Source organism: Cricetulus griseus, assembly GCF_003668045.3.
Source record: "Cricetulus griseus strain 17A/GY chromosome 1 unlocalized genomic scaffold, alternate assembly CriGri-PICRH-1.0 chr1_0, whole genome shotgun sequence".
NCBI classification, from domain to species: Eukaryota; Metazoa; Chordata; class Mammalia; order Rodentia; family Cricetidae; genus Cricetulus; species Cricetulus griseus.
In genome coordinates, this window is record NW_023276806.1 from 194,379,605 (window position 1) to 194,398,950 (window position 19,346).

The 19,346-nt window shown below is 37.3% G+C and overlaps 1 protein-coding gene across 2 annotated transcripts in view; it reads right to left on the minus strand.

Moving 5' to 3' along the window:
- Exoc4 (exocyst complex component 4) overlaps window positions 1–19,346 on the minus strand; it is a 691,582-nt gene that overhangs the window by 380,520 nt on the left and 291,716 nt on the right. Inside the window, exons 10-11 of one of the 2 annotated variants that reach the window (XM_027391412.2) lie at window positions 11,167–11,263; window positions 7,390–7,432 (exon numbers count right to left, since the gene is read on the minus strand). In XM_027391412.2, the coding sequence (XP_027247213.1) occupies window positions 7,429–7,432; window positions 11,167–11,263 (101 nt within the window). In that variant the 3' untranslated portion in view covers window positions 7,390–7,428. Of the gene's footprint in view, window positions 1–7,389; window positions 7,433–11,166; window positions 11,264–19,346 lie in introns of those variants that run through there. The other variant, XM_027391411.2, reaches the window with a different exon arrangement.

The window sequence follows — 19,346 nt, forward strand, 5'->3', positions numbered from 1 at the left end:
AGAAAGGGAGGGATGAATTCACATACTAATCAAATCATGTATAACAGAAAATGTAATAAAGTAACACTTATATGGTACCTCAGAAGAAGGTGTTGGTGTCTTTTTTTTATTTTCCTAAAAGTGTTGAAATAAGAAAGAAATGAACTCACTCTGACACATTTCTGGGTTTGATAAGTAAATTCATAATAACAATATTCAAGGTACAATTGATGAAAATTGATAACTTTGATGAAGTTTTCAAAGAAGAGAATTAGTCTTACACGAAACCCTAACATCAAAGTCAGCAAAGTAGAAATAACTCAGCCAAATGAGAGAGGGTGGAAAAACAGAGAGGGAGGAAGAGAGGGATAAAGAAGAGGAGGGAGAGAGAGTACACACTGAAGGGAACAGGGAATAGTGGAATCTTCCAAATTGAACAGAGACAATGCATATCCTACACATAAAGGAGCATGTTATTAAAAAGAAAATTATACTTTTCTCTAGGTATGCCTATATTATTTTGATTTTAAATTGCATTATCAATTTATATTCCTAAGTCAGATGTAAGTGGGCCTGTGACTGGACATAAGCATACTTCATTGATCCTGAGTAGGCATATTTTCGGCTATTACAGTCCAAAAGACAAATGCATGTTCAGAATACATAAAATGAAGTGCACAAACTATGTAAATTTTTGCACTGAAAAGTTGTACTGCTGACTTTTAGATGTATGCTACCAGAAATGTTAATGGATAGAGATAGAATTGTTAAATATAAAATCTCAGCATGTAATTAAAAAATCACAGCAGCATAGTTTGGGTGATTTTAGTGGAGTGTTTTCATCTTTACAGTGGGAGAAAGACACAGGAGTGACTACAAGGAGAAAGTTACATGAAGTCGCTATGATAAAACAAAGCAGGAACAGCAGACAGAAAAGGAAGGAACACAGTGAGGTGAGGCGGAGGAGGAAAGCTAACCACAGCGAGGACAGAGATGGTCTCTAGCCACACTCCAGACCTGAACATGGCCCGACTGTTCCTTTTAGCCAATGTGGAGATGAAGGCATGCTTAAAAAGCACAGAAGATCAGAACTTCCAGTCCTGACAGTGGCAATCAGTAGTGGCAAACAACAACAAAAAACAAGCACCACCAAAACAGCCAAATTAAAGTGGACATACGGAAAGAAATACATCAATCCAGACTGCAGAAGCAGTACAACCTGTCAGAACTATAGTCACAGAACCAAAAAAGAAGCACCTACCACTTGAGCATACAGTTAACTGGAATTCAGCTGCTGATTACCAATCTCCAGGGTACATACTGTCTCCCAAGGGAAGCTTTCCTGTTTCCACTAGTTTTTGTTTTTTTTTATTAGAAAACCATCACTGATTAACATCAAGTCTCTTTATACATAGCTGCATTTCTTTTTTATTTCTTCTGTTCATTTATTTAGCTCATAAATGAACTCATGCACAATTATGATACATAATACAGTATGTTCACAATGGCATGTATAGCTACATTTCTAACGTTCAGATCTTTCCAGTTTATTTTTAAATTTCATTTTAATTTTATAGAAGTATCTGTACTTTTCATGTAAATGGACTACCAAATTACTGCTTTCAACATTGTTTAAAAGTACACATAGAAGTGGATTGGCTCCCTGACTCACTTTCAGTTCACTCATGTACAGGTTGTTATAACCAATGTGTATCATGTATCACATAACATGGTAGAAGAGACAAAGGTTAAAAGAAAAGCTTAGAGTAAAAAACATGATTTCACCCATCAGTGGTGGCAAATACCTTTGCTTCCAGCACTTGGGAGGCAGAGGCAGAGGCAGGCACATCTCTGTGAGTTCAAGTTCAGCAAAATGAATTCCAAAAAGTCAGAGCTGTTACACAGAAAAACCTTGTTTTGGAAACAAACAAACAAACACAAAACTAAAAAACAAAAATAAACAAAAAAAAACATGATTTATTCTCAAAATGTTTGATGAAAGATTAAAACCAGTTAATATTTGCAATATAAAGCTGAAAGCATGTACACATATATGGGTTTTAGAATCTACATAAAACAACGCCCAGTGCACCTTAGGCTTCATAAGTCATATAGACTGAAAATTATTTTACATAAATCAGAAAAAAACTGTTTTGTTTCTTAGACATGCAACACAGGGGCCATACTGTCCCATGTATAAGCAGCATCTGCTGTATTTCTAATCACCTGTACCTTTAAAAATGTACATATAAGCTTTAGCTCATTAAGAACAAACATGTTGGGACTGGAGAGATGGTACCACAGTTAAAAACACTGACTTCTCTTCCAGAAGGCCTAGGTTCAATTCCAAGCACCCATAGCAGCCCACAATTGTCTGTAACTCCAGTTACAGGGGATCCAAATATCTCACACAGACATACATGCAAGGAAAACATGAATAAAATAAGAACCAATTTTTTAAAAAGTTTCAAATAAAAGAACAAGCATGCTTCTGCATAAACATATCACATACTTGTGGATGCTCAGAATTAACACTACCAAACATCACTGTAAATATTAAACTGTCATAGGGGTGACAACATTTCTACACTTCTCAAAGATTAAAAACATTTTTTATGGAACATTATTTTAACTAGGCAAAGATGTGTCATATTTGTTAATGTTATGGAATATTACTTTAACTATGTAAAGATATACTACAATTTTTTAGGTTGCATCTGTTTAATTATATAAAGATGTGTTGCTGTTTTACCTTGCTGGTTCTAATAAAAAGTTGAATGGCCAATAGCTAGTCAGAGGAGGGACAGGTGGGGTTGGGAGGCAGAGAGAGTAAGTAGGAAGAGGAATCTAGGAAATGGAATGAGAGAGACAAGAACAAGGGAGAAAGAGAGGAAGACACACAAGGCCAGTCAGTCAGGCAACTATCAGACAGCCAGACATGGAGTAGGACATACCAAATGAAAAGCCCCAAGGCAAAACAAAGAAGATAAACAAGTTAAAATAAGTTATAAGAGCTAGCAAGAAACAAGCCTAAGGTTGAGCATTTATAACTCATAGTAAGTCTCCATGTCATGGTCTGGGAGCTGGTTGGTGACCCAAAATAAACCTGCTATAAATTTTGGCAAAAAATATACTCCAAATGTATAAACTACATCATCTTCCTTTCAAAGCAAACGATATGAACACACATAACCAATATTAAGAAATGAAGGATTTATTACACATTTTCTAAACATAAGGGGAAAATCCAATAGAAACAGGTAAAGAAGTTAAATAATAAAGGTTTTAAAGCAAGGTTGTATTAGAAAGTATTTGGAAGTATTTCCAAAAAAGACCCTTTGTTCGAGACTAGGTTTAGGCTAACATATAATTTGCCAATGAAGTAATTGTTCTGTAGTTATTCTCTAAGACAAGTATGTAAATCCTATTACAAACAAACAAACAAAAAAAGCCAGGACTTTTCTGATGACACCTGCCAGACCATTCATTGCTTCAGTGGAAAACAATACTTTGTTAAGTATTATTTGAAAGCACACTGTATCAGAAATCACACACACAGGATGGATCCCTCATGACATCCCGATTTTCACCACATATTATTTGCCAAACAACACTGGCGAATATAATAAAAATGAGCTACATCAAATTACATATTCTACTTCTAGACATATCATTGTTAGGGGGGATATATCATTTTCGCTGTAGAAAAAGATACTAACCTATACTAACTACACTAAGCTATTCAAACCTTGTCCTTAGAAAGAGTTCTTCTACACTTCAGATCCATTAAGGGGCCTAATATAAATTTTCCTGAATGCTACTATTATCAGACTTTCTCTATACATTCTATGCCTTTGGGAATTACAAAGGTATATATATATGCACTACCTTTGTATAATATATAGTATAAATATATCGCCCTCTTTATTCAAGCAAAAGGAAAGCATATATATTCTAACCACTCTGAGTACAAGTACTCAATTCACATCCTCCAACAAGGACCTGGGGAATACAACCTGACCTCCAGCAAGCCCTTGGTTCTTGGAGCCACCTTTCCTTTTTTATTGCATTTCTTCTGCCCAGGGCCTCTTCCCTCAGGCATTCAGGCTGCTTCTCTTACCACATCATCGGGTATGATTAAGAGTCATGCTCTCACAGAGACCGACCCAATTCAGATTTTGTAAAAACAGCAAGCAAAAGAAATTACACATTGTAAAATTCACTTGTCATTTGAACTTTTAATTTTTGACAAGACCCTCAAATTCCTGAAATATAAAGGCATTGCTCATTCACAGTCATAAAAATTAAAATGCAGAAATCAAAAAACTAGAACTCACTGTAATTTGGCCGACATAAAATTTGTTTAAATATGATGTTTCTCATTTAGACCAACAGGCATAAAATTCGATTAAATGACCTCTTCTCATTGCAAGCTTTCAATGGGGGCTCGACTGCTTACAATTTGTAGGTAGGCTAAGAGCAAAGCAAGCAAGAGGATTCTATGCCCCATCTTTTTAAGATACAACATAGACCAAAAGAAAGCAGTAAGAAAAAATATTAACTAAACATAAAAGGGCCAGGAGAGTTAATGGGGTGAAACTGGAAGCCAGTACATTTGCTTCCAACATCCAATGTGATTTCCTAGTGCTAAGGCTGCCTGGTTATGAGGAGAGTACAAAAATAAGACTACAAGGTTACCAGAATGGAAAACCTTGTGGAATAATTTTATGAGAGGGACGTACAAATAACTTCTGGGAATACATCAAACAAAATAACGGGAATCAACTCCACAGTGCTCTCAGAAGGGCAGTTCAGTTTACAATACAGCAAAGCCCCTAGGCACTGAAGAACGCACTGCCTACTGAACAAAAATTGCCAAAATGCTTTCTCCATAAAAGAAGTGTACAAAGCAATATGCAAAGTTTCAGGAAGACAGACCATCATGATGCTAGACAGGGGGAAATACCATAGGAAAATCTGTCTCCCAGTGAGAAAAATATTTGAGCTCAGTAAAAGATACAAGGAAGCTTATGCAGTCTATTTTTTTAAAATTATTTTTTATTAGTAAAAGTTAGGGAACAAGCTTGTTTCACAGGTAAGTCCCTTCTCCCTCTCCCTCCCCTCACCCCCATACCTCCTCCCCCACCCCCAACATACCCCCCACCCCATCCACCCACCACTGTTCAGGGAGGGTAGGGCCCTCAACAGGGCTCTGCAAAGTCCACCAAATCTTCCTGTGCTGGTCCTGGGCCCTTCCCCATGTGTCCAGGGCCAGAGTGTATCCCTTCACGTGGGATGGGCTCTCAAAGTCCCTTCTTGCACCAGGGAAAAATACTAATCCACCACCAGAGGTTCCCTGGAGTGCAGAGGCCTCCTTATTGGCATCCATGTTCAGGGGGCTGGATCAGTCTTGTACTGGCCTCCCTGACAGCATCTGGAGTTGATGTGCTCTCCCTTGTTCAGGCCAGCTGTTTCTGTATGTTTCTCCAACCTGGTACAGACCCCTTCGATTTTTCATTCCTCCCTCTCTTAAACTAAATTCCAGATTTCAGCTCAGTGTATATCTGTGGATGTCTGTCTCTGCTTCCATCAGCCACTGGATGAGGGCTCTAGGATGGCATAAAGAGAAGTCATCAATCTCATTTTAGGGGAAGGGCTTTTAGGTTATCCTCTCCACCACTGCCTGGATTGTCAGATCGTGTCATCCTTGTAGGTCTCTGGAGATCTCCCTAGTTCCAGATCTCTTCTTGGACCTATACTGGCTCCCTCTAATATGGTATCTCTCATCCTGCTCTCTCTCCTCTATGCTTCCTCCAACTCAATATTTCTGCTCCTCCATTTCCTCTCCTCTACTCCTCTTCTCCTGCTCTTGTTGTGGCAGCTCCCTCTCCCCTACCCTCATGTCCCCAATTAGTTCAGGAGTTCATGCCACTTCCCATTCCTGGGGTCCATTTATCCCTTAGAGTCCTTCATGTTTCCTAGTTTCTTTGGTGAAGAGGATTATAGGCTGGTAATCCTTTGCTCTATGTCTAAAATTCATATATGAGTGAGTACATACCATGTTTGTCTTTTTGTGACTGGGTTACCTCACTCAGGATGGTTTCTTCTAGTTCCATCCATTTGCCTGCGAATTTCAAGATTCCATTGCTTTTTTCTGCTGAGTAGTACTCCATTGTATAAATGTACCACATTTTCTCAATCCATTCTTCAGTTGAGGGGCATCTAGGTTGCTTCCAGGTTCTGGCTATTACAAACAATGGTGCTATGAACATGGTTGAACATATGTCCTTGTTGTATGAACATGCACTATTTAGGTATATAACCAAGAGAGGAATGGCTGGATCTTGAGGTAGACTGATTCCCATTTTTCTGAGCAACCGCCATACTGATTTCCAGTGTGGTCTTACAAGTTCGAACTCCAACCAGCAATGGAGGAGTGTTGCTTTTTCTCCACATCCTCTCCAGCATAGATTGTCATTGGTATTTTTGATTTTAGCCATTCTGACAGGTGTGAGGTGGTATCTCAGAGTTGTTTTGAGTTGCATTTCTCTGATGGCCAAGGATTTTGAGCACTTTCTTAAGTGTCTTTCAGCCATTTCAGATTCCTCTGTTGAGAATTCTCTATTTAGTTCTGCACCCCACTTTTTAATTTCATTGTTTGGTGTTTTGGTGGCTAGCTTCTTGAGCTCCTTATATATTTTGGAAATCAGTCCTCTGTCAGATGTGGGATTGGTGAAGATCTTTTCCCATTCTGTGGGTGGTCGTTTTGTCTTACTGACTGTGTCCTTTGCCTTGCAGAAGCTTCTCAGTTTCAGGAGGTCCCATTTAATAAGTGCAGACCTTAATGTCAGTGCTACTGGCGTAATGTTCAGGAAGCGGTCTCCTGTGCCAATTTGTTCAAGGGTAATTCCCACTTTCTCTTCTAGAAGATTCAGTGTGGCTGGATTTATGGTGAAATCTTTGATCCATTTGCACTTAAGTTTTGTGTAAGGTGACAGGTATGGATCTATCTGCAATCTTCTGTCCGAATCCAATTGTGCCAGCATCATTTGTTGAAGATGCTATCTTTTTTTTACATTGTATAGATTTAGCACATTTGTCAAAAATAAGGTGTTCCTAGGTGTGTGGGTTAATATAAGGGTTTTCAATTTGATTCCATTGGTCTATCGGTCTATTTTTGTGCCAATACCAAGCGGTTTTCAGAACTATGGCTCTATAGTAGAGCTTGATGTCAGGGATGGTGATGCCTCCAGAAGATCCTTTATTGTAAAGAGTTGTTTTGGCTATCCTGGGTTTTTTATTTTTCCATATGATAAATGCAATATACACCAAACCAATAGCCATCATCAAACTAAATGAAGAGAAACTCAAAGCGTTTTTTTCTAAAATCAGGAACAAGACAAAGGCTGTCCACTCTCTCCATATCTCTTCAATATTGTACTTGAAGTTCTAGCTAGAGAAATAAGACAAGAGAAGGGGATCAAAGGGATACAAATTGGAAAGAAAGAAGTCAAACTTTCACTATTTGAAGATGACATGATAGTCTCCATTAGTGACCTGAAAAACTCAACTGGGGAACTCCTACGGCTGATAACCACCTTCAGCAAGGTAGCAGGATACAAAATTAACTCAAAAAAATCAGTAGCCCTACTATATACAGATGATAAATCCAATGAGAAAGAAATCAGGGAAACATCACCTTTCACAATATCCACAAGCAACATAAAATATCTTGGGGTAACACTAACCAAAAAAGTGAAAGACCTGTACAATAAGAACTTTGAGACTTTAAAGAAAGAAATTAAAGAAGATACCAGAAAATAGAAAGATCTTCCATGCTCTTGGATAGGTAGAATTAACATAGTAAAAATGGCAATCCTGCCAAAAGCAATCTACAGATTCAACGCACTCCCCATCAAAATCCCAACACAGTTTTTCACAGACATTGAAAGAACAATGCTCACACAGTCTATTAACACCTATATTAGTTGTTATAAATGAACTCATGGTGAATGTCATGTCAAGAAAGTTACTCCTGCACCCCATAATCACAATGTAAGCTACAAACACAAACAAAAGGTTTGAGATGAGTCAGGAATATGAGTCAGTTGAGCTAAGGAGAAATTTCCCAGAAGGGCAGGAGGAAGATGGTAAAAAATGGGCAATAGGATATGTGATTATAAGAACTGTCATGCTGGTTCAAGAGAGACCCTGCATATGCTCCCTGACAGGTTTAAAAGATCCCATTGATTCACAGCCTCTCCAATAGCTGCTGTGCCCAGACTTGCCAACTTCTGTCTCCTACCAAGCAAGTTACCCAGCAAGCACCTCATAAACAAGAATGTGATCTGATCTTGTTCCCTTAAGCCTTAGAAGAGGGTTCAGTAAATAATTGGTGACAAAAGCTAACAGAAGAGCCTAGACAGGAGACAAAATACCATGTTAAGGTTTTCACTTTAAATTTCAAGTCTCCTATTCCCCAGGACATCTTTCCATCCTTCTAATCAGCCTGCCTCATTTTGCCATATTCTCTTTTAATAAGAACACATGTTTGAACAGTCTTTTAATATTAATATAGTATAACATAATAAATAATGTAATAATATAGTAATATAGTAATGATATAGTAATATCTATTACTATAAATACTTGTAAAGAGTTAACTCATAATGAAAATCAATGTGTGGAAATAAACCATATACTTGTTGATTGCCCTAATTACAAAATTTACTTTACAAACTTAAGAAGAAATAATGGGCACGAAGAAGATATTGGAAGATAACAACTAATGGGCTTAGCCATTTGAAGTTCTATTAGTCCATTATTAGATTGCAACTGAAACTCAGCAGAGCATTTACAGAGCAAGGTAAGGGATAATATTAAGCCTGTCCTTGTCACATGCTTAACAAAGAATTAACTAACCTTGCAAGCCACACAGTATTCTTGCTACTGACATCAAGCAATACACAAAGAAATAACTAATGGAGAATTATATCATGTGACAAACCTTCAGTTCTTGTCAACAATAACAAAGCTTAGCATTAAAATATAAATGGAATGGGTAACAGAAGTGGGAATCCTTCTCTTTAGAAAGCACTAAAAAGCTTTTTATACAATATGTTAAGTTCTACCCTGCACAGGCTTCCTTCCATACTTGAAGTAAATGTATACACAGGGATTCAATTCACACGTGTGGCACAACTAAGAAGCATTAGAAGAGGCCTGTAAAGACTCAGGGGCACTCCTGTTTTCTTATCAATTAGCAGCACTAAGGAAAAATCAATTATAATTGCAGAGTATGCACTAAATGAATTACCAAAGTCGCAGTATATTATGGACAATATTGTTAAGTACAGAAGTTTTACATTATAATTGACATATAATATAACATATATAATATATATCAACCAATTAAATTGTCTTATTTTTCTTAACCTCGTTATTTGTAATTGAATTTACTTGCAGCAAGAGTTTTAGAGGGTTAAAGTATTATTCTGAGATACACCTTGTAAAGAGTTTCTGTGACTTCACACATAAATATAGTGAGTGTATACTGGTTTTTTACCGAGAAAAGCAACATTATATAAATCCAAAGTTCCTTCTATAAACTTTGGTAAACACAAGATATTAAAGTTCCCTTATCAAGCATTTTAAGTATACAGTAAAATAATGTTAGCTACTATATGCACATTACCGAAAAGTTCAATTAAAATAGCTATTATGGAAAAATAGTGTGAAGGAGCCCCCCCAAAATAAGAACAGAACTATCATACAATCCAGCAATTCCCATTGCTGGGTATACACTAGAAGAAAAGAGGAAACAACTGGAGTGCCCTTCAGTCGATGACTGTATGAAAGGATGTGATACAAGTACAGAATGGAATACTACTAAATGCTGTCACGTGGGACAACGGACTGCATGAGCTCATTCTTGCGGAACCTAAACGTTCATCTCATACAGCCTAAGAGTGGAATGTTGGTCACCAGAGGACAGGATGAATAGGGAAAGGAAAGATGGGCAAAAACTAGGCTATGAGTAACCACTTGAGGTGAGGTAGGAAAATGAACTGGTGTGCAGTCCTGCAGTAGGAGGGAATCAGACAATAACGTGTATTTCAAAAAAGATTACAAGGTTTTGCCAAAAAATGATACATGTCTAAGATAGTTAATATGGTAAGATTCTTATATGTATGAAAACATCATGTTACCTCTTAATATGTACAATGTTTGTTCTTTATGTAGTTTCAATAGTAATTTAATGAACCACAGTACTAATAGCATCTTAGCTTTTCATAATTTTATAAACAGTTTTTTTTAACTCTGTCATGTACACAGATCTCTAGAAATCATTAACTGTAAAGCAAACTTTTTAACTACTAAGCAATTGTCCTTTTAACCCTGGGAGAAAAGTGCCTGTTTCAAAGTACTTAGGGCTTACCAGATTTTTTGTGAAAGCATCATGAATTTTTCTTTGCTCCAATATAATTGACAAGTGAACAATGCAACAGATTTTATTCTGCTCACCATCAAATTGTCTTCTGAGAAACAAAGCCATATATTTTATTCTTAATGTCTTTCAGGTTTCTATAAATCACATCTGTTCAGGGACTTGGTAATTCTCAAAAGATAATGAAGGAGTAATTAGTGTAAATGAGTAAGAAAGACCACAGGTCAGTAATTTGTTTTTCTTGTGGAGAACTACAGAGAAAATACGCAGGTGTGCAGGCCAGGAGTTATGCTGCAACACTTCCTCTCCGGGATGGCAACAGAGGCAGAATAAGGCTACATATGGACAAACGAGCAAGGCTGTGGTCAACAAAGTGTGTTTATGAAAACAGATGGCAGGCTTGATGTCCCCAGGGGACCATGGCTTGCCAACCACTGAGATAGATCCAAAAAAGGAGAAGGAGGAGGAAAAAAGATGGGCAGGACCAGAGAAGAAAGTAAAGAAAATCAAATTAATGTGTCTGTGAGCTATTACTCCTGAGAACAGGGAGCGCCTTGGCTGACATTATCTTTTCTATTGACTAACTTTCACTGTGAACCCTTACAAAATGAAACAAGTTTTTTTTTTTTTTTTTTCCTAATGATTTGACTTCGTGCTGGCTGAACTATTGGCACTCAGCACATCAGCATAAATAATGAGAATATTGATCATGGGTAAGTACATCATAGGGGATGACTTACCTCAGTAATGGATGGAATATAACAGTAATATTTCTGGCTCCAGGTTTGCAGACAAATTTTGTTCCTCCACCTTCAATTAAGTTGTCATCAGGACCCCCTTCCATGAAAAATGAAAACTGAGAGTTAGCTAGTTGCAAGTTTTACAGATAGGAAAAGCTTATCTGTATGAGTGTTGTATTGTCACAGAGGCTACCATTTATGGTACCCAACAGTATTCATAGTTATTGCAAATGATATGATCCAATCTTTCTGTTCAAAAATCTATGGCATAATTACTCAGCAAAGGGAAAAATGAAAGACCAAGCAGAATCAATGACGTGTGTAAAGTAATGGCTCAAGGTTACAGTATAGTTGAGGCTAAAACATTTACAGTGTCTTATTTGGACAGTAGGGCACACAGAGAAAGAAGCTACATTTAAATCGTCCCAGATTGTAAAATGTATATAAATCCTATTCACCATATTGTCACCAAGACAAAACCACACAGAAAGACTCACTGAAATTTTATGTAACACTAGGAGAAAGAATCCTAGTTATTAATATATGTAATTTATTAAGATCTGTATTTTAGCCGGACGTGGTGGTGCACACCTTTGATCCCAGCACTAGAGAGGCAGAAGCAGAGGCAGGCAGGATCTCTGTGACTTCGAGACCAGCCTGGTCTACAAGAGCTAGTTCTGGGACAGACTCCAAAGCCACAGAGAAATCCTGTCTCAAAAAAAACAAAAAAACAACCAACCAACCAAACAAACAAACAGAAAAAAAAAAACTTTATTTTAATATAGTAGAAAGCTTACTTGGCTATTTAAACATATATTTCCATAAATATCTTGAGTATATTTAATAAGTAAATATAAGAAAAATAAACTTGGGGGGAAAGCAGGGCTCAGTGGTTAAAAGCACTGGGTGCTCCTTCTAGAGGACCTGGATTCAATCCCTAGCACCAACATGGGAGCTCAAAACCATTTGCAACTCCAATTCCAGAGGATCCAATGTTCTTGTCCGGCCATCTAGGGCATCATTCACACAAGGAGCCCACAGAAATATGTGCAGGTAACACTCATACACACAAATTTAAAAAAAAAATAGAAAAGAAACTCATCAAAACATTCTTAAGACTATCCAGTATACACACCCCAGCCCTCGAGATAACTGATTCAGAGCTGGAAGCATCCATGTTTTCAGTAAGTGCCATCTTATATTATCAAGAATGCAATTGTCTTAAAAGGGCGTGCCACATTGCATGTAGGATTTTATTTCATGCTGCTGATACATATATGCAAAATATAAAATTGCTGCTTTCTTGATGATATAACAAGTCTTAAAGCAGATTTTGCAATGACAACCAGGACTTATATTCTTTCCTTAATCGGTTCTTAATTGGTAATTAGCTGAAACATCAACGGGTCAAAGTGCAGGAAGAAACTGCCAAGTTCACACATTCTGAGGCAGTAATAATTTACCATTACAATCTTGCAGATTTAGTTGCAGAAGAGTTTAGAACATACAAAGCTGCATATAACTTTAGAATTTGAAAGAAATGCTTTTACCACCACCTCACCACCACAGCACGATGGGTATTTTGGTGGGTTTTTGTTGTTCTTTCTTTCTTTCTTTCTTTCTTTCTTTCTTTCTTTCTTTCTTTCTTTCTTCCTTCCTCTCTTTTTCTTCCTTCCTTCTTTCCTTCTTTCTTTTTTAAATAATTCAACTGCTTTAATCCCTAGCCTTTCTCCACTTTTATCCACTCTAAGAGGATTGTATTCTTTTGACTGGCAAACATTAAGGGGGAAAAGGAGGCATGAATGGTTCTGAGAAGCTGCAGTATTCCATTTGAAAAAACATGATATCTACAGATAGTAAATGTACTTTGGTTTATGTTGGTAAGGCTATGGATATAACTCAAGCCTAGAAAAATTACAAAACACATGCAAGACATGTTTCAAAACAGGGAGGAAGGAAAATTTGCCTAAAAAGAATCTGGCTATCAAAAAAACGGGGAGGAGTAAAGTGGTCTACCACCTTCTATTAAATGGGCAAATAATTCAGCCATCGAGTTCACCCTAAGCTAGGTTATGTCCTTCAGTGTCACTATTTTTAGTGTATAACTGGCACTCTAGTTTTCATTTACTTCATATTATTTCTCAACTGTTTTAGAGTTCTGGCATACACACACACACACACACACAAAAAAAAAAAAAAAAAAAAAAAAAAAAAAAAAAAAAAAAAAAAAAAAAAAAAAAAAAAAAACATGCTATTGGTGGGTTTCTTAAAAACCCTAGATTCCTACATTTACTATTTTTCTCTCTCTATTTAACATTTCCGTATGGTTAGAATACTTTGCATGGTATGAGACACAAGCAAAGCTGACTGTTTTATTATCTTTTTGGTCTCCAAGGCATCTAGGAAATTGATAAAACCATGTGAAACTTCAGCAGTCTACAGTCAGAATCATCAACACTTCCCAGAGACATTTAGACAGATGCTGTTTGGATCTGTTGTTTCCACCAAACCATCAGAGCACAGTTCCAAATTTCTAACAAAAATGCAAAGTCATGTAAAGCTCTTCCTTTAAATTAATGGCCTGTGTCCCAACACAATGACAAGAATATTACTAATGGCTTGCTAATTTTTGCACTTAAATGAAAGCATCAAGACCAACTTGAGGACTAGGGGTACAGCTCAGCTATAGAGAATATGTTCTGCATGAGCAAGGCCCTGGGTTTAATGACTATACAGTACCAAAGAAGATAAGGACATAAATAGATAGAATAGTTTGGAAAAATCTAATAGAAATACTACTACTTTAACAAACCTCTTCCTCAAAAGATTAAATTGAACATCTACAAACAGAGAAACAAAACTAAGAATAGATTTATCTTCTTCATCAACAATTTTCCTTTCAAGACCACAAAACCAAATCAGAACAGAATCACAAAGGATATATGTACAGGGGGAATATGGCTATAGTCTGCACTCCAGGAACAGCATACATAAAACAAAACAAAAAACTTTATATGAGATGTATTTTAAAAATCCCACAATTCTATTTAGTATGAGTATTAGCTCAAACTGATTATAAAATAAAATAGGCAACTTTTAAATGTTTCTAAAAATAACAAGTGCTATGATTTAAGGAGTCCATAATTAAATTTAGACTGGGATAACCAACAGGCAGTCAGCTACTTCTTTACATACACTGTGTACACAGTATGTATGCCTGGCCTGTGTGAGTGACTTGGGCACACTGAGCTCACTTCTGGATGCACATTTCCTCTACCAAACCTTTAAGTCCAATATCTAGCCTATAACATCCAACTCTGTTTCCCAAAGCCCACAATTCCATTAAAAGTAATTTTATGTAAAAACACTCAGAAATACCTTAACACATGTCACTTTTATTAACATTATATGACTTTGTTAAAGCTTTCATAACTTATCACTATGGAAATAGATAAAGCAAGCATGCATCTGCTGTATGAATGGAAAAAGAAATGGAGACCTAAGTGGACGAAATAATATTAAAATAAGATGAGGACGTGTATGTGAAAATATAGTTAACTGTTAAAGCCTAGTAAAAGCGAGTAACTTGCTTTGTCTTCCTAAAGTCTTATAGGCAGTAAGAATATTTAATGTGTTTATATAAATGGATAGAGCCAATATAAAAAAGAGACAATACCAACTATGAAGACAGAAGCCACTAGAAATGTCAGAGGGAGAGATGAGGCTGTGACAATGAAGGGAGGAAGACGGGGTATGAATTTCCAAACTTAGCCACAGGTTCACTGCTCAAAACTCTCAAGCTGGGGGAAATGATGCATTCATGTGATGTGCTGATGTTAAACAACAGTGAAAAAGACTCTGCTCCAGCTACTTTAACCCTCAGCCAAAATTCTACATATGGGAACTTTGTGTATTCTTTCAGCTCCATGCCTATGTGAACCTCACTGGATCTGATAAGCAGATGTCTAAATCTAGGGTACTAAATTCTATGGTATAAAAGTGATCCCCAAAGACCATGTGTTGGACACTTAATCTCTAATTTAGCAGTATTGGAATCTGGGAACTTTGTCATGAGGATGCCCAGGCATGGATTCCAGCACACGTCCTAGGGCAAAGATGATTACAGAAACTTGAGTCCCTTTTCTCTATTACCCTTCCTAGGTCTTCTATCATGGTATGATAAGCAAAAATAGTCACTTGTTGCCCTTAATATCACCTTCCAATCCTCAAGATCTATACACCATTTAATTTCTGTTCATTACAGACAACTCAGTATGCGATATTCTGTTGTAATAGCACAAAAATGACAAAGGTATTGAATTACCATTTTAAAAAGAAAAGAAAAGTAGCATCCTGAATAACTAATTTTGAAAATATACCTGAAGAAAGGCCCTGATCAAAGATAACAAAGTCTGAGAGTTTCTACCACCAAAATGAACTCTAAATGGACTTTTGGCATTTCAGTATTCTGGGTGAGAAACAGAACTAGCCTCTCCTCACATGCCCTTCCATTCAGCCAAGTAGCCTGGGGACTGCTGTCAAGACCATGAAGGAAAAAGCTGCTCAAATTCTGAAACATGCACTGACCAGACAGGGACAACTCTTGCCTTCATTCATTATGCTTGCAGTCTAATCTCAGCTGGGAAGGCCTGGTGATGGGCACCAGAGAAAATGGTGAATGATGATGGATGGTTGGAATGAAAAAGAAATTGACAGTAGGATTACAAGTAGGCTGCAGAGCACAAAAAGATGGAAGAATGCCCCAGTCATATTTCCTGCTTTTTACATTGAGGAGAATGATTTGACAAGCTCTCCCTAGATGACTGCCAACAAACCCAAGGCCACCTAACAACTTTGGTATGACAGCATTTTAACACTCACAGAGTAGTCCCTACCTTTAGAACTCATTTGGAGAAATTAGCTGCTAAATTTATCCACTCCTTGTCTCCTTCCAAGAAAGATTTGTTGTCATTGATAATGAATATAGTCAAAGTCATCTTAATGACTATAACAGAAAGAGAAAACAAACACCTCAGGAAAAATGCAAACAAATCTCATTGAAATGAACTTGGGAAGATGGGAAGAATCAGTGAATCTGTAATCAGATCACACATCTTATTTTTATTATTAGTGTAAGTATAATAAATTACTTAAAATAATTAGAGCTTAAGCTATTCCATTCAAAAATAGGAATCATGGTCAGTTCCTTTAAACATAATGTGCTAATTGTCTAAATGAGAAATTATACACAAGGGCATCAGGGCAGTTCTTGATACCCAAGACACACATCCCAACAAAGCAGCCCACTTTTCCTTGAGGGACTATCAATAGGTAAGGGTGTGTGTGTGTGTGTGTGTGTGTGTGCGAGAGAGAGAGAGAGAGAGAGAGAGAGAGAGAGAGAGAGAGAGAGAGAGAGAGAGAGAGAGACAGAGACACAGAGACAGAGACAGAGACAGACAGACAGAGAGACAGAGACAGACAGACAGACAGACAGACACACACACACACAGAGAGACAGAGAGAGAGAGAGACAGAGACAGAGAGACAGAGACAGAGACAGACAGACAGACACACACACACACAGAGACAGAGAGAGAGACAGAGACAGAGAGACAGAGACAGACAGACACACACACACACACAGAGACAGAGAGACAGAGACAGACAGACAGACAGACACACTCACACAGAGAGAGAGAGACAGAGAGACAGAGAGACACAGTAAGAGAGAGACAGAGACAGAGAGAATCTCTTGACATCACTAGAACAGAAACTAGGAAAAATGTTCAACTTTTTCAAAAGTGCTTCTATATTACTTTTGGCAACAGAAAGAGTTAATATCATTAATGAGCCCAACAAATGAATTTGTAACAAATGAATAAAACATTCCTGCGAGTTCATTTGGGGGAGACAGTATCACAGCAGTGACAAATTGAGAAAATTGCTAGGAACAATTATAGTGTGACAAGATGAAGTAAGCTTCCCTCAACTTTTAATTTTTCAGTTAAAATAATCAATATCAAATGTATAGATGCTAGTACTGTGAACAAATATCTTATGCCAAGTACTTAAATTAAAATAGTGACTTTCATTAGGTTACAGAGAGCAGCATGTCCCAAATGGCATTCTGAATGTGTCCTGAGTATAAAATGGGCTTTCAATGTTGCAAAGAATAATACTGAAGACAGAGTATTTTACAACGAATATCTCACTTTAGAAAAGTCATGCAAAATAACAAATATGGAATTCCTAATTGCACCAATAAAGAACATGTTTAATTGGATCTAGGCACCAGCTGAGTGGCCTGAGTTTTCTGAACTCCACGTCAACTTGGCAAAGGCAGTTTTATAGACTAAGTTATGCAGCATAGGTCTATTCTTTGGTGATTCATTTGTTTGTTTGTTTCTGGTTTTCTTTGTGAAACAGTGCTGACCATCTTGGAACTCAATTTGTAGACCAGGTTGGCCTTAAATTCAGAGATCCACCTGCCTCTGCCTCCTGAGTGCTGGGATTAAAGGTGTGTATCACCACTGCCTGGCTACACAGATCTATTCTTAAAGCATGATGTGCCCTCAAAACTCAGCCTGGTGGGACTACCACCATTTAACCTCTAAATCAGCCTGGCCCTGGCCCAGGGATCCAGAATCAAAGAGAAAATAATAGCAAAATATCTTACCCACAATTGCTTTACTATTTCAGTAAAACAAATGAATCAGGACTGATAGTGGTATTGTTTTGTTAGAGAGTGAATTTCAAACAGATCTGGGAAGAAAAGCTAGGCAAAAAAATATACTTCAAAGTCAGCATTACACTGGGAACTCAACTTGTAGCTAAGGACATAAGATTCAACAAAAACACTGTTTTAATCAGTAGGGTATCCCTGGTACCTGGAAAAGTTTCTAGAAAGCAATAAACATTTTTGACTGAATACATCTGTAAACAAAATAAAGAGAACATCATTTCTAGAACAAGTGAATTATGACTACAACCTGTCTATGAACAAACTGCAAATATATGTTTAGAAGAAATATGCTCAGCCAAAAATCTAGGTTTTAAGAAAGAACTGAAAAGCTAATGAATTAAAATATTCCTAGAAAATACTGTCCCAAATAGAAATTAGCTACTTATTCCATCTTGAGTTCAACAAAAGCCTTGTCTAGATTCCATTGCTCACATACATTTATTCTTGATTTCCTCCACTGTTGTGATCAAGGCAGACACTGTTTCATTGGGTATGGATACACAAAGAAGGCAAAAGAGAAGGAAAAGAGAGGCAGAGTCATTAAGTAGCTACCATGAAAGGGAAAGTCTGCTAGACTCTACAAAAACCTCCTCTCTTAACACTAATAATATCCAAGAAATATTATTACCAAACACAGAAATTAAGGTGTGTGGTGAGCGGTGGTAGCATATGACTTTAATTCCAGCACTCGGGAGGCAGAGGCAGGCAGGATCTCTGTGAGTTTGAGTCCACCCTGGTCTACAAGAGCTACTTCCAGGACAGCCTCCAATGCCACAGAGAAACCCAGTCTCAAAAAAACAAAAAAAAAAAAAAATAAACAAACAAAATAAAAAAAAGAGAAATGTACCCTTCTTGTGAGGAAGCAAAGGCACAGGGTCTGCTCAAGTGAAGGCGAGGATGTAATGATATCACGAGACACACGATAAATGATAAATGGGTGTTTCTTGGGGAACAATTACACAGAAAAATACAAAGAACGGCTGGAGCTTTTCCCTGCTCTTCCTACCAGATCCAGTGACCCACTGACCAGAAAGAGCGCCCCAAGGAAAGCCAGGACTCAAGCTCCCTTCTTTCTACTCTGTCTGCCTGAGGGCACGCCCAAGGAGGTGTGGCCACCATTACAAGTTCACTGACAAGATTCCTACACTCAATGATATGTATGCTGGGCTCAGTACTAAATCTTCAGTCAGATGAATCCTAAGCACACAACCTGATTAATATACATCATTTTCTCTTCACAGGTACTCAGATCTTGAGTAAGATAATGGTGATACAGAAAATTTCCAAGATCTAGAGCATTGAGCCCAGTTTTGTGGTAAGATGACACATGTGCATTTTTCATAGAATTAAGACTAAACTATGTTGGTTACTCAGGTCCATATCTAAAAAGTCTCTTTAATTAAAGATACAAGTGAACTCAAGAGAAATCATACTTTCT